Below are 16,872 nucleotides of genomic sequence, written 5' to 3' on the forward strand. Positions count from 1 at the left end.
CAAGCCCACCTCGCCTTAAGCCCGCCAAAAAAAGGAAGGGTTGGTCCGCCAATCTAGTTATCAAGCACTCAAAATATTTATTTTGGTTGATTGAAGGTTAATAATTGAACTATAGTTTTGGAATACTTGTTGATGATTCTATTTTATATATTTATTTGTGTAAGTAAAATCTGTTAAAATGATAATTTATAAAAAAGTATTTTAAAAAATAAATGAAAAATCAAATTAAAATATAAAAAAAAACTATTAATTTATTAAAAAAATTAAAAATTAAAAAATTAAAAAATAAACGAATGTCAATCCCATCTTAATAAAAAATATTATTTAAGACAAACTTGTCTATTCCACTTTTTTTTTTGGCGGACTTAAAATATCACCGATAGACAACCCTTTTTAATGACCCTACTCTACATGTCAATCCTCTAATCTAATCTAATCGACCCAACTCTACATGTCAATCCTCTAATTTAATCTAATCTAGTGGCTAATTGTTAAGTCTTGTGCATTTCCAAGAAACAAATAAACCTTAAATTTAAATATAAGATTTTAGTCCCGTTAAAAACAAAGAAAAGGACTTGGCGGTCACGCGGCTAAGAACATTGAAAAGTACAAAGTAAAAAACGTAAGCTTCATGTATGTCTGGTCGCTCCTGCAAACGTAAATAACCTTTGTCAGAAAACCTGACACCACTTTACTACCTTTCCTTCACCATCTCTCTTTCTCACACTTGTATTTTCATTGAAAAGTGAAAGATAAAATAAAGCATTTTCTTTTTTACTTTGATCATCATCTGCTATCAGCATCATAAATAAACAAACAAACCGACCCACTAGAAAAATAAAAACCTCATGTCAATGTTCACAATGAAAGCTAACACAACTGGTTTCGTTCCACTCTTTTCTCTTTTTTTTTTTTTCTTCCTTATTCTTTGTATTTTTGTTATGAACAATAAATTTTATGTTTCTTTATGAGGACTATTTAGGAGGTGGAACCCATATGAAGATTGAGAATGGTGAAATTGATGAAGGGAAAAAAAGGGTTGTTTTTGTGCTGAAGGAAGAGATAGAAAGAAACCCTTTGATCACAGAAGCTCAAAGGCGTGAACTTGACCATCAAGTTTTCATTTTTTATCACTTTGCTTATAACATTCCTCTTCCTCATTACCTTTTGCAGTTTCCAACTGTTGTGTCAGGTTTGTGAAAACTTCTTATCACACCCTTTTCAATTTTTTACTATTACATTGGAAATTGTTACTTGTGAATGCATTTTCCACAATTTTTGTTAGTTTGAGAAAGAGTATATTTTGGAATTGCATGGATAAATTTAAACAATTAACTGTCTTGAAATGAATTTCATGTTTCTATTTGGAACTAATTAGTATTACCAGCAGTTATTCGTGGTACTCACCGCCGCCTGTGAGTTTCGAGTGATTATTAACAATTTGTCTACGACCCGCGGGGGGAAAATGCTTACAGAGTTTATTACTGCAAGAGTCTGTTTCTGATATTTTGATGTTGAAAATGTCTTGTGAAATTGTAAGATACTAATGATTCTGATTTATTTCTTTTGATTGCAGAATACGGTTGTCGTGGTTCTGATTACATGACTATGTTGGATTCAGAACCACATAGGTGTAGAAGAACTGATGGAAAGAAATGGAGGTGTCGTAAGGACACAATACCTAATCAGAAATATTGCGAACGCCACATGCATAGAGGTCGAAATCGTTCAAGAAAGCTTGTGGAAACGTCTCAACTTAACTCTCCTAATTTGAAAGCAAAGTCTAGTAATGGCAACTCACATGCAAAACAAGTCCCGAAAGTTGAGTCTGCAATTTCAAATCCAAGCCCTTTGGTCATTCAACACAGCCATGCATTCTCATACACCCCATCGAGGAGCTTCTGTGTTGTAAATAACATGTCCAGTTGTAATCGCCCGAGAAATGCCATAAGTTCTGACGCTACTTTGGTGACTGTGGTGAGCGCTTCCTCGATCCTGCCCCCTGCACTTAGACCTAAGGTGACCGCTGCCTCGAACCTGGCCCCTGCAGTTAGACCTAAGGTGACCGCTGCCTCGAACCTGGCCCCTGCAGTTGGACCTAAGGTGACCGCCGCCTCGAACCTGGCCCCTGCAGTTGGACCTAAGGTGACCACTTTCGGAGGCACGGCAACTCTGACTTCGAACAACAGAGGCAGTCTTAATGTATGCAATGGAGGTTTCTCCCCGAAGAGTGTTCTTCAAGGTAAGACTATCACTAACTTTGCCGGTTAACTTTTCATCAGAAAGCTAAGAGAGTTTTTGATTCCCATTTTCGGCTGTCATTTCAGTTTCTGGTTGCAATGGTTCATACCTCAACGATAGAAACAGTATAGTAGAGCCTGAACCCGGTAGATACCGAAGAACAGACGGTAAGATAGTAGAGCCTGAACCCGGTAGATGCCGAAGAACAGACGGTAAGAGATGGCGATGCAAGAGTGCAGTTCTTCCAGGTCAGAAATATTGTGCAACACATATGCACAGAGGTGCTAAAAGACGACGTACAAATACCAAATCATCTCCTCCTTCCGCCATTGCTACTACAACTGCAATTAGTTCAGATCTTACCATTGCTCGGTTGCCTTCCGCCGCAGCAGCAACCGACATTCAGAAAGCTGACTGTCGAATGCCAAACACACAGCTTTCAATGTCAGTTCCAGAAAGTGCAGAATGTAAGGAGAAAAGTGGCAGATGCAGTAGTGACATCAATACTAGTACTACCATCACTGATGCCGTCAATGGGTGTAGCTATATTTCTTTCTGAGTAGCTATGTTTGATTTCTCAAAACATGTTTAATTTTTATATATGAATGAAAATGTTAACTTTCAGCATACTGATATCAGTTTTGTGTTCAGTGAACAATGGTCTCATATGTCTACATTATAAATAGATTAACTAAACTTTTTCTTAATTGCTGCTTTTGTTTTAGGCTAGAGTACTTTTTTATCCTTTATCTTATTTTTATGTTATAGTCTCGTGGTTCTTTTAAAATATCACAGCTCTCATTTGTTTCTTGTGATATTTACATTTGGGCCTGATTGCTTATTTTCACATTTTGACTTGGGGGGTATTACTCTATCCACCTTTGTCCACTTTATATGGGCATAGCATACATTTGAAAAGTCAAAATTGTCCTTCGTGCTCCTGAGATGCATATCTGAACGCACCAAAATCTCGGCAAACTACGCTATTAAGAGGTTCATCCCAGTTTGAACTAATATGATTCGGAGATGTATCATATTATTTGAGTGTATCGGGAGATGTATTTTTGAAATGTTCTCTGAAGTCCTTAAAAAGGTGTTGAAAATGTGATTTATTTCGGAGATGTATCTCCGAATACCTCTCTGAATCATTTCAGAATATCACCATTGTCTCAACATCGTAATCTTTTGCGGCCAACTTATATTATAATAAAATTAAAGTAAATTTTATGTAAAAAATAGTTGAATGAAAAAAAAAAGTCAAATATTAATAAAAACATAATCTAACACATAACGTTAGTTGGCCTAGGTGGTCCTCTAGGAGCACTATAACAAATAACGTTTTTATGACGAAGTTTTCACCTCGAACAATAGAAAATCTAGGTATAAAGCCAAGACGCGCTATTTTTTATTTAAAAAATACATTCCCTCGGTTTTTCATAACGCTGAGGTGAAAAAACAACTCAGTACAAGCTTCGATTCCCGACTATCGCAGTTTATGATTTTATTTGTTTATAAGTGTAAACAAAATGTTCTAATCCTATGAGTTTCTATTTAACCGAGACATAAAATAATATGATTTTACTATAAAAGCACTCGTTAAACAAATTTTACCCTAATTCTTACTAATATGAAGCCGCCCCAAACTCACAAGCATCATTCTTTGGGATGGATTGTAAGACAGAAAAAATCTTTAATGTCCTTGTATCTTGAACAAAATACTTTTTTTGCCCTTACAATCTATGTCACATAATGGTGTTGATGTTGTCGTTGTTGTATTTTTAGAATAACTCTCAGTTAAAGAAGGAAGCTCAACCTTTGAAGAGTACTTAGTTGATAGATTGCAAGTACTGAAAATCATTCTTGCTCCAAGTTACATAAACAAAGGAGCTTAACCAACAAAGAAGGTGTCATACCCCAAAATTTGCCCTCCCTTTTCACTTTTGATCTAACTGTTTGTCTATGATTCATTTACATCCTCCTAGGCATCTAGGTCATTCTCTTATTTCACAAATATCATTGATTCAAAGATTTTTATGACACAAAGATTGGATTCCTGATAATTGGCTTGACAAGTCTCATGGGATAGGGTTTACCTCCATGACATGTTTGGGGTCATCCTTTGAGGTTTTGTTACCTTGACTTTGGTTGTCTTGAAATCCTAATTCATGGTACAATCTTTGGAGGGCATCATGGAATGGTTGATTGTGAATGTCACTTTTTAAATTAGATTTTTGGTAATCATTTTCATATGAAGTCTCACTCTATGATTATTATTGATCATATGTAATTCATGATATAGCATTCAAGGAAAAAATCTAGATTCATTTAATAAGTCAACACAATTTCGAACATTATTTTTTTCAAATCCAAATATTGGAGGGAAAGTTGTCAAATCATACACACATTCATCCAAAAAGTCATTTTCATTGCTAAATATCGAGTTACATCATAAAAAAAATTAGCACACTTTACACAAAAAACTACAACCTTTGATTTACAGTTGACTTTGGTCAACTGTTGACTTTTTGGTCAACCACTTGACCAAAGTCAACCATTAATCCTAATCCTAATCCTAATTCTACTTTCTATCTCACACAAAGTCTTCAATTTCTTCGTGATTCTTGATGCACTCCATTTTCTTCACCATATGCCAACCTTCATACAAGGCCTCCTCCTTTATGATGCCATGTCAAAATCAAGCCAAGTTTGGCAGGCCATCTTATCACATACACCAGCCCTGCAAAATACATATAATGCACAATTAGAATCTATTCATGTATAGTTAATAATCCAAACACTCAAGTATAATGCTAAACCAATTTTTCACTAATACACTAACATTGCACAACAATCTATTTCAAGCATTAACACTAACATTCAAAATCTGCTAACCAATTACTCTAACCTTTCCATAACAGTTCCTTCAACATAACGTCACTAACCAAATTCATGTAAATTCTTTGATCCATTCTAATAATTAACTAATGCCAAAATCAACTATTTGCATATCTACTCAAAGAAAATCACACTCATTTCAACATCTCATAACTGAACTCCATCCCTCTTACTCAAAAATTTCATGAAAGCTAATTTGACTAATTTGTTTTGCTAACTTATAACTCAAATTACACAAGCAACTAACTAACAATCATTAACCAACTACTTAAATTTTTCATATCAATTTCACTTTAACTAATTGATTCACAACTAACAACTATGTTACTTACACTCTAACTGCAACTAACTTAACAGATTCCATTTTTAACTAATCTATTCACTAACATTTCAACCTTTTAATACTCTCTAACATTCAGTTCATAAATTTTCGAATCGACAAGGTAAAACCATTAACTTCTAAAATTCTATAACTAACTGTACCAGAAGTGAATCTAACAGCTAATCTGATAGAGTGCTAACATGATTTCATTTTACTAACTGCATTAACCAACTCATAACAGAAATCAACAAAATCCAATTAACCCAAATTAAACCTAACATATTTTACTAACATAGTTATCCATTTAACAAACTTTCACTGAGCAAATTAACAGAGTTAACCTGCCCTAACCATTCTGCCCGAGCTACTCGATTCTGTTAGCATCATCACCATTCATTAACCCTATATAATACTCCAATCATTGCTGAATCAGGGGATTCTATCACACTCACTAAAAATCACCTCACTCATAAATCAAAATCTTTACAACTTTCATTCTCAATGTCACTGCACTCTCTGAGTCTCTCCATCACTCACCTCTCAACTCTCATCAATCTCAAACAAGAATACAGCAACAAGAAGTAATCCTACTCACTACGGTTGAAGAAGAAGAAGAGTATAAGGAAGGATTACACATCAGTTAGGTACCTCTTGGAAATTCCTATGGTATTCTTGATTCTTCAAATTCAACATTCGTCGGGCCAGCCTCCGCCTCGAAGGTAGGCTCTGATTCCAACTTCATCCTGCTCGTTTTGGCTTGCCTAAATGTAGCTTAACTTTATAGGGATCAACCCCCTAAGGTTTGGGTCCCTTTGGGGGCCTCTGCGCCGTTTAGTTTGGATTATTAGATCTTAGAAAAGGCGAAGCAAGCTAAGCTGGGAGAATCATCTGGATCAAGACCCCCAGTTCCTCTGGTTGGATCTCTAGGTAAGTTTGTATCTTTCCCTCCCTTTGTCAAAATCAAACCTATTGCTTCTTCTCTTCCCCAAACAACCCACATATACACCTCTGGTATCAGTGATGATCCCTTTGCTGTAAGGATCCACTGGAACAGAGTGATAAGTTGGATGACCTCTGAAGCCTTCAAGCTAAAAGGCCTCTCTGAACAAGTCCGCAACAGCTTCATCAGAGACGCTGAGATCAGACTCCAAGAGCGCCTAGCCAGAGAAGCTGAGGAACGGGCAAGGAAAGAAGCTGAAGAGAAAGTGCGTCTAGAAGAACTTCAGAGAAGCTGAAGCAAAGGCTATTGATGATGCTGCTGCTGCTGAGGCTGAGGCAAAAGCTAAAGTCGACGCTGAAGAAGCAGCTCGCATTGCTGAAGAAGCTGCTGCCATAGCCAAAGCTGATGAACTGACTCAGGGGGAGCCCTCCACCTCTGGGTTCGTCCCTCTAGTCCTGAAGACTCTCGAAGAACTGCAGAAAGAACAACAGATAGTTCGCGCCAGACTGGATCAACAGGACTCTATCAATGTTAACATTCAGAACATGTTGTCCCAGCTGCTCCAGAGGATGCCTCCGCCTCCAAACCCTTAGGCACCTAGGCTATTTTTGCTTGTTGCTTTCTATGTTTTGATGTCTTCTTTTTGCTTTCTGTCTTCTGACTTATGTGCTTATCTGTAAATGCTTCTATATCAATATCATTTTTTGCTGCTATGTCTTTTTGATTCTGACAAAAAGGGGGAGAACTAAAACAACTCTGATGAAAACATAACTAATTCATCTCAAGCACTGCGAACACTTTTAATAAACTATTACTAAATCAATGACTAAAGATATGCTGGAAAGTAGCTAAGAGCACCAAACCAAGGAAAGTCCGGTAAGAACTTCTGAGTTATCCAAAGATCTAACTCGGAGGGGGGGGGGGGGGGGCACTGTACCATCTGATCTAAAAGTTTATTTAAATGTTTCATCGTTAATATGAATTATTTTTTCATCATAAAAAAGGGGGAGATTGTAAGAATAAAGTTGGTTATACAATATATCTCTAAGATTTTGATGATAACAAAGGATGAAACAAAAATGATACTCTAACGTGATTTTTTCTTAGTGTGCAGGACTCTGAACACTTCGCAGGATTCTGACCATACATCAGATACAAAATTATATCAGATATTCGATGATCAGATGCCACTCAGAAAGGATGCGTCCAGAAGGTTCTGACTCTGACCAACGCAGATACCAGCATAACATTAAGAAATCAGAAGCTCCGATAAAAGACTACTAAATCCAGACTCTGATACTTAAGAAGTCTAGAGCACTAAGAAGCTCTGATGAAGTCATACATAATCATCCTCTGAAGACAGACTCTGACGTAGATTCGCCAGTCCAGAACGCGCAACCGAAAAGAATCTTAATATGGAAAGAAAGTATTTCAAGAAGGGAATAATGAGGCGTGAAAAACTGTTTTAGAAAGAAACAAGGAGAGTAATGACATTAATTATTCTTCAATGACCAAGATTCTGTCATCACTCCAACGGTCCTTCTCAACGACTATATAAAGAATGGAATACCTCACAAGAGAACACACCTGAGACACATAGAAATCTCACTCATCCTCTCTCATTTTCACGAGTTACTGCTCTTACGTGAAAAGCTATTGTTCTTATATTTCTGTAATATTTGCTTTTTGTTAGAAGCACTTTACATTACAATTTATTCTTGCTTAAACTACTTCCTCAAGTGACTATGCGCATCTGAATACTTGAGAGGGCTAAGAGATTATTCTCTTAGACGTTTGGTTGTGTAATCTTTCAAGATTAGTGGATTAAGTCCTTTTTGAAAGCGAAATCACCTTGGTCGGGTGGACTGGAGTAGCTTTGAATTTCAAGCGAACTAGTATAAAATTATATGTGTTTTTGTTTTCTGAAAAAGTTTTTTATTTCCAAAACAATTCAAACCCCTTTTCTTGTTTTTCTCAACCTTCAACAACCCATACTCTTTTCAAGAACAATCAAATACATGACCAATGATCTTTCTTCAACAGGTGGAGATAGAATCGGAGACTCAAGCAGATATTCCTTGATACTGTCAAAAGCTTTCTAGCAATCTTCGGTCCAATCACAAGACTGATCTTTCCGAAGAAGCCTGAATATAGGCGCACATGTGGCAGTCATGTGTGAAATGAATCTTGAGATATAATTCAAGCGGTCGAGAAAACCTCTAACTTGCTTCTCAGTTTTGGGCGCAAGCATCTCTTGTATTGCTTTGACCTTGGCAGGATCAACTTCAATACCCTTCTCGCTAATAATAAAGCCCAACAACTTACCAGAACGGACACCAAAAGTACACTTATTGAGATTCAAGCGGAGTTTATACTTCCTCAAACGCTGGAATAGCTTCAACAAATGCTCAACATGCTCTTCTTCATCACTTGATTTAGCAATCATGCCATCAACATAGACTTTAACCTCTTTATGCATCATATCATGAAAAAGAGTAGTCATTGCTCTTTGGTAAGTTGCACCAGCATTCTTCAAACCGAAAGGCATCACTTTATAACAGAATGTTCCCCAAGGTGTAATGAATGTTGTCTTCTGCATATCTTCGGGGGCCATATTATTCTGATTATGTCCGAAAAATTTGTCCATAAACGAAAAGACTTTGAATTTAGCAGTATTATCTACCAACATATCAATGTGTGGCAGAAGGAAATCATTTTTTGGACTGGCTTTATTCAAATCTCTATAATCGATACACATGCAGACTTTTCCATCTTTCTTTGGCACATGCACAATATTGGCCACCCATTGCGAATACTCAACGGTCACAAGGAAACCAACATCAATCGGCTTTTGCACTTCTTCTTTGATCTTCACTGCCATATCAAGATGTGTTCTTCTCAACTTCTGCTTGACTAGCGGGCATTCTGGCTTCAACGGCAATCTATGTTCCACTATCTCAGAATCTAAACCAAGCATGTCTTGATAGGACCAAGCAAACACATCTGAATACTCTCGAAGAAGATCAATCAACCCCTTCTTAACCTCTAAACACAGTTGAGATCCAATCTTGACTTCCTTCACATCATCTTCAGAACCCAAGTTGACTAACTCAATTTGCTCTTCGAATGACCGAATGGCTTTTCCTTCATGCTCAAGAAGACGAGACAATTCATCACTCACTTCTTCGTCACTTTCCTCCTCAGCCTCAAACACAGAGAATTCAAAATTTGGAGAAGGAGAAGGATCATTGTATTCAATGGGGTTAGAAACCGACCTGCATAATGATTTGATATTTTGATTTTAGAGAAGTGAATTTGTGACCAAATATTATGCAGATGGACAATTATATTGTTTATTTATGTTTTTTGTGATTATCATTTTCAAAATAAAGCAAAAAGTAAAAATAAAACATCATAGATGTGGATTAATATAATTATATTTTATTGATGATCAAATTTGAAAATGCCAAACAATGCTCACTTCTCCCTTAGGCATAGGAGATGGATTTTTGAAAACAAATAAAAGCAATTACTTAGATCGATGCATAATAACAGGAATATCAACAGCAGTCCAATTGTTGCAAGCCTTTCCATGCGTCGTAAAATTGGTGCAGTCTTCCTCTTCGTCGTCCTCTAGCACAACAGCTAAGTGTTGTTCATTTCCATGAATGAACCCTCCGCTACGGAAGCTAAGTTGCATATCCTCTGATCTAACATCTGACAATCCTTGCTGAAAACCCAAACCGGTTCTATTATTGTTATCGGAGACCTCTACCACTCGTCCCCACTGATCAACAGTTCCATCTTCAACAATCTTCCTTACATCTTTTAATGAGAACATAGGTGCCCCGACTGTCTTTTCCGCAGCAATAGATAAGGTTTGGAACGGAGTTCCAATCTCATCCTCAACTTCAACATAAGATAAAGATGACAAGTGGCTAACCAACAGTGCCTTCTCCCCACCAACAATGACAAGCTTGCCATTCTTCACAAATTTGAGTTTTTGATGCAACGTGGAGGTAACAGCTTCTGCCTCGTGGATCCATGGCCTTCCCAACAGACAACTGTAGGTCAGGTGGATATCCATTACTTGAAAAGTAATCTGGAAGTCACTCAGACCTATCTTCACCGGAAGGTCTACTTCACCTATCATTGTCTTGCGCGAACCGTCGAAAGCTTTGACAATTACGCCACTATACCTCATAAGCGCTCCTTGGTATGACAACTTTGATAATGTTGACTTCGGCAACATATTCAACGAAGATCTGGTGTCAACAAGCATATTGGATAAAGCGTTATCTTTGCAATTCATCGAGATATACAAAGCCAGATTATGATTCCTACCCTCCTCAAGAAGTTCTTCATCCCAGAAACTGAGATTGTTGTAGGAAGTGATGTTAGCTACAATATGATCGAACTGATCCACCGTAACATCATGTTCCACAAAAGCTTGTTCTAGAACTCTTTGCAGTGCTTCTCTGCGCGCTTCTGAATTCATAAGCAGAGACAGTACTAAAATCTTCGAGGGGGTTTGGAGCAGCTGCTCCACCATATTAAACTCACTCTTCTTTATCAATCGAAGTACCTCATCATCGTCGTTAGTCTTCAAATTGCTGGATTCACCAGACTGACGCGTTGAATCAGTAACTGGATCTACTGCATGCACTTCCATCTTCTTACTAACGGTTGAATCTTCCACATCTTTTGGGAACACCGACCCAAACACTCGACCACTGCGGGTCACCTAGGTAACATCAGCAATGCTCACGACAGAATTGGTCGTAGGTAATGGAACCTCTTGACCATCTTTTACCATAGTTGCATTATACTAATAAGGAACAGCCTTATCGGATGCGTACGGGACTGGACCCGCCAACCGTATGACCAAAAGCGATACCGATCTTTGGCTGATACTGTTACTGTTGCTGCTATCATACTGAATCACCACTCTCTTGGTATTCTTAAACACGGGAACAATCACATTGACATCACCATCTATGTGTTTGGATTGAACAATCTGAATCATACCCTCATCCATTAACCGTTGGATGTCTCTTTTCACAACCATACAACCCCTCGGGTTAACACTGCAGATAGCACAACCATCATGGTCATGCTCACTGTAAGACCCCAATTTTTACCCTAAGATCCCTCATGCAATTTCATCATATGCACTAGCATTGGGATCACACATTGGCATCCTCCTTACCCATTTTTTTCATTGGGTTTGTTTTGGGAGAGATCACCAAGCACCATGTGATTGTATCATACTTGTATATTATCATTTTTCTAACCAAAATACCAAAAATATGTCTTTGCATTTGTCTAACTCTTTTGTAGGTAGGGCATGATCCCCATTGATCTATCAAGTTCATATCTAGGGTTTAAGATCCTCATTGCTAAGAGCACAACCAAGGAATGATCCACAACGTATCTAAGCATCATATATGAGTCTCAATGATCTTTGCATGTTATTTTGATCAAGATTTCTTCAAGAGTTTGGAGTTGGTTTGCCTTGGAAACCCTAGTTTGTCTGGGTATCTTGAGTAACTTCTTCAACAAGCTTCTTCACCAATTGATCAAATTTCTTAAAGGACACTTCAAAATTCATCATCTTATACATATATGATCTACCATGAGCCTAAAAAGTCAAGAGAATTGCAAGTTAGCAAGTTGGTTGATTGTGGTTGGCCAGATGAATTCATCTGATCAAAATTGGGTCTCCCTAGACCCTATCTCCTATAATTTTCATCATATAAAAATGATTCCAAGAGAAAATTTACTCTAAATGTCATTCAAATAAACTTTAATGTTGAGGTATAGAGCTAATTTTCCTTGTAAAATCACTTTCTATGTTGAAACATTATAGGTCATTTTGTCTAAACCCTAATTTGAAAGTCAACTTCCCAAGACCATAACTTGCTCAATTTTTATGAGATGAAAGATTTCCAAGTTGCACAATCAAATTCAAGATGTCTAATTCAACTTTGGTGTTTTGAGTGAGAGGTAAATCAACTTTTATGAGCATGTGATATGAGGATACATTATAGGTCGTTTTGGACCAATACCATTGAACACGTGATTTTCCTCAACTTCAAAAATGCATAACTCTCTCATTATAAATCCAAATGATGCCAAATTAGTGACCATTTTGAAGGTATTGGAAAGTACTACAACTTTTATGAAGACACTTTTCTCATTTGGAGCTCACATAAAAAGTTAAGCAAGGTGGAATAATTAAATATGTGACTTGACACTTAGAAAAAATTTCAACATGTTGAAATTTCTAAACTTCCACCTTAAAATTCACCATGATACAAGTTCCAAATGGAAAAGTGTTTAACATAATAATTGTTCCTCTTGATCTAAGCTTCCCAAAGAGTCCTAATTCACTCATTTTGGATGAGGTTTGCTAGGGTTGCGCATGGTGTTAACAAGCCTGCATCAATTGGAAAAATCAAAACTTCAAATGATCATTTCACATTGCCTTGCCAATCAAGCTTCATTCAGACCTCATTTCAGTTGGTTTTGGACCTTAGTGCATTGCTTCATGGGCATGTACACGCCCATGCAAGCTTGAACATGACATTGCCAAATTTGGAAGAAATTGGAAGTGTGCAAATAACACTTGAATTTGCTATAAATATAGACCCTTTGAGCTCATTTCAAAGGATCCTTGCGCGCCAGCTTTGCCCCCACACTTCAAACCCTCACAATTCAAAGGAAAACCTGATAATTTTTACTTGAAAATTGAGTTTGAATCTTACTATTTGGAGATTCACAAACTCCAAGATCCAAAGCTTCTTCTTACCTTTCCTAATCCACTTCTGCAAGCTATTGGAGCAAGATCAAACAAGAATTGAAGCAAGAGAGATCAAGTTCTGCACAACATTGAAGGTATTTTCTAGATTTTTTCTTCTCTTTGATTCTCACTCAATTCTCATCAATTCTCTTGGATCTTTGGTTGTCTAAAGTCCTACCAATGTAGGCAAGAAGATTAAGTTGCTTTGAGGTCAAATCGAAGCAACTCAGTTGACACACCTCAAAATTCAACTCCTAATATTTTTCTATATTTTTGGAGTTAGTTGAAATTTAGGTTAGATTTGTGCTTTACGCTATTTTTTATTTCAGACCATGTCCTCCTTTTTCATTTTTGTCATGGTGATGATTGAACCAGTCCGACGAGGTTCGCCTGAGAAGGTGACCGGCCTTTGGCTCTGGCGGTGATGTGGCGTGGTTCAGAGCCATTGATTTCATTTAAAATGTTTTAATCACAGGCCTTGGTTTTGATTACCACTTGTGTGGAGCGCTGACTAAGTTCCATCATGGAACGCGCATTTGTGGACACTTGATCTGCCACCTCAATTAATGAGGGAGATCAAGTGGTCCATGTTTTTTTGTATTTTCTGATTTTTATTTTATTCCTTTGATTTTCATTAATTCATATTAATTTTAATATTGATCCAAAAAATATGATAGTTTCACCAAAAAAATTTAAATAAAATCCTCTTTCATATTCTGAATTAAAATTATTTTTTGGATCATTATTAATATTTTTCATGATTTAATTGATTTTGTGATTATTTTTAATTATTAAAAAATACTTTTAAGTTTCCAAAAATTCTATAAAAAAATTCTCCAAGGTCCTTTGACCTTGTTTGACCTATGATAAATCTTATGGCCATTTCTTTGGTGGTTTGATGAGGTTTTAGGAATTTGACCAACCATATTTAATTTAATGCATTATTTTTAGTACTTTTAAATTGAATAAATACCAAATAATTGTGTTGAGCCATTTTGATTGATTTTGTAAGTTTGACTTGTGTTGTTGGGCCTTGGTCAAGGTTGATTTGACTTTGTTAGGTTAAGATCGTTGGATTTAGGGGATTGATGGAATGTACATTCCATCTCCCAAAATGAATGAATGATCTTAATTTGGTAAAAGTCCTCCTTTGTCCAATTTGAGTTTGATCTACCTCCCCTCCCTCTTCATCTCCTTCCCCTTCTTTATGCATTCATGTCATAGTCCTATGATATTTCTATATCCTAAGGCTAGTTGATTGCAAAATCAACATGAGTATGGATGAGATTGGGCCACCACTTTTGCATATTCTTTTTTGTTATGTTTCATGAGCATAGTCCATTATACTATGTCTCTAACATGAATTAACACCAAAATTATATTGTCCGACCTCAAATAGTTGTGACTTCTACATATGTCCAATTACGATTGCTTAACATAGCGCTAAATTTTGACACAAAATGCATATCATTCTAGTTAGTGAGATTGTAAGTCTCCCCTCTTTCATGGTATTGTGTGGAAACTTGGCATTTTTTCCTTTCTTTGGAAGATGTCTTGGTTCAAGGATCCATGTTTGTGATAAGTGGGTTGAGTGTTCTCTAAAGAATGACTTAAACAAAAAGCAAAAGCAATACTAACTTCTAACTCATTAACAACTAACATTTAATTTCAAGCCTTTATATTAATGCACTTTATTTTTTAAGCTTTATTCATTTGTCATTATTCATATCATTCTAATTGTTTATGTTAATGTCATTTTCACTTTGTCCACTTAGACCATACTTTATGATATTTTGCTTGTGTATATTGTGATTGCTTGTGTGGTCTTTGACCATTAATATACATAATAAGAACAAAAACCCTAAAAAAATCTTGTGTGGACTGTTGGTTTGATCTGAGACTTTTGGACTTAGAATTTAGGCAACACTCCCTATGCAAAGGACTTGGCCAATGCCAACTTTCATGTAATCAAGTGCTTCTAATTTGAAACTTCATCTGATACATCATTAAAGATCCAGTTGAGTTCATCTGCAACATGATCATTGTGAAGCTGTTATTTTGAACCTGTGACTTGTGGCATTGTGAAATTAATCTACTACATGGACAAATTTGAAGAAAGATCATGGAGTTGCTAAGCTTGGATGTGACTATCTTTATTTGATGTCTTGCTCTTCAACTTGCTATATTGTGCATTGTTTTTTGCTTGATTCTAATGTGCAAGGAAATTTGGGTTTTTATATGGCAAATTTTAATTAACACATAGGCCGAAAATCTATAATATGGGAGAAAAGTCAAATATCTCTCTCATATCCTTAAATATAATGTGTGATTCAATAAATATATCATTTTATTTTGTCCGTTTTTAATTCATTCATATAAATATATACAAAATTTAATTCATATAAATATGTAAAAAAATTAATCACTATTTTTTTTTGGACAATCACTATTTTAATTTAATTATTAAAATCATTTAATGTTAGAATCACTTTACTTTCACAAATGTTAGGTAACCTTTAGTCTTTATGAAGTTCGTATTTGATAGATTAGAGTTATTTTTATGAATCAAAAAATCAATTTTAACATTAATAAACATTAAATTTTATATGTGTTTAATTTTTTTTAATTGGTAAATGTTATTTTTATAAAATTTTAGTGTAATGCTGCTTTGATCTAGAGCGATATTTTTTATTTTTCTTATAGCATGATGAAGTTTTAATTTAGCTTTGTACTAGAGGTGCTTCAGTTTTACAAATGATTAAAAAAAGCAATGAATTTTACAAACGTAATTCTAAAATTAAATTCATTAAATAAGTTTTAAAATTTTCTCATCTATTAAAGAGTTTTTTAAAATAGAATTGAACACGTTGAAAATAGAGGTAAACATTTAAAATTCTAGCTACAGAATCAAGAAATTTGTTATGCGAAAACCAACTAATGTGCGTTATTTGGGCCCATCAATGCAACGCTAAATTTGACATATACCGTTTTCTCTGAAAATCAAAATATACAAAAGAATGGCTTCGCCCGGACTAGAACCGGAGACCTTCAGTGTGTTAGACTGACGTGATAACCAACTACACCACGAAACCAGCTTGTCATACTTTTGCCTAAACTTTACTAAAAAAGCAATTATCAGAATAATTATTTTTACTTACGGAGGGACAATGTTAAAAAGTAAAAGTGTACGTTAATCCAATTCACTCAAACACTTAAAACTTGAATCGCTAGTAACTCTAACTATTTTTTTAAAATTACTCTAGACTTTGAGTAAAAGAAAATCATAACTTGTTTTGTTTAAAAAAAAAAAAAACTCATGTTTGAGTACTTCAAAATTAATTTATTCCTCTTAAATCCTAATAAGTTCTACATATTTTTTTAATATAAAGACAAAGGTTAGTTGAAATAACTTAAAAGTGTGAAGGCATAAGATTCATTTTTTTATGGGCATCAATTTTTTTAGTACATAAATAGCATATCCATTTTCTACATTCGACTTAAACTTGAGACTTTGTTGTAATTGTGCTATCGTTCTGAATTTTAGGTTTTGAATGCATTAACTTAATGTTTTGTCTAGTAGTTTAATTTGTTTAATTTGTAATAAGTCTCTTGAATTTGGAATGGTCCATGATCTTTGCATAATATTTTGGTTTGGGATGAGACACAACCTAC

The 16,872-nt window shown here is 35.6% G+C and overlaps 1 protein-coding gene across 1 annotated transcript; it reads left to right on the forward strand.

Moving 5' to 3' along the window:
• Positions 1–670: 670 nt before the first annotated feature.
• On the forward strand, positions 671–2,948 carry LOC127075792 (growth-regulating factor 9). Its single transcript, XM_051017266.1, has 4 exons — positions 671–882; positions 983–1,192; positions 1,577–2,242; positions 2,328–2,948. Exons 1-4 carry the CDS (start codon positions 849–851, stop codon positions 2,798–2,800), a joined length of 1,383 nt encoding a protein of 460 aa, XP_050873223.1. The 5' UTR covers positions 671–848; the 3' UTR covers positions 2,801–2,948.
• The last annotated feature ends 13,924 nt before the right edge of the window (positions 2,949–16,872 follow it).

This window comes from Lathyrus oleraceus, chromosome 4 (genome assembly GCF_024323335.1).
Source record: "Lathyrus oleraceus cultivar Zhongwan6 chromosome 4, CAAS_Psat_ZW6_1.0, whole genome shotgun sequence".
Lineage (NCBI taxonomy): Eukaryota > Viridiplantae > Streptophyta > Magnoliopsida > Fabales > Fabaceae > Lathyrus > Lathyrus oleraceus.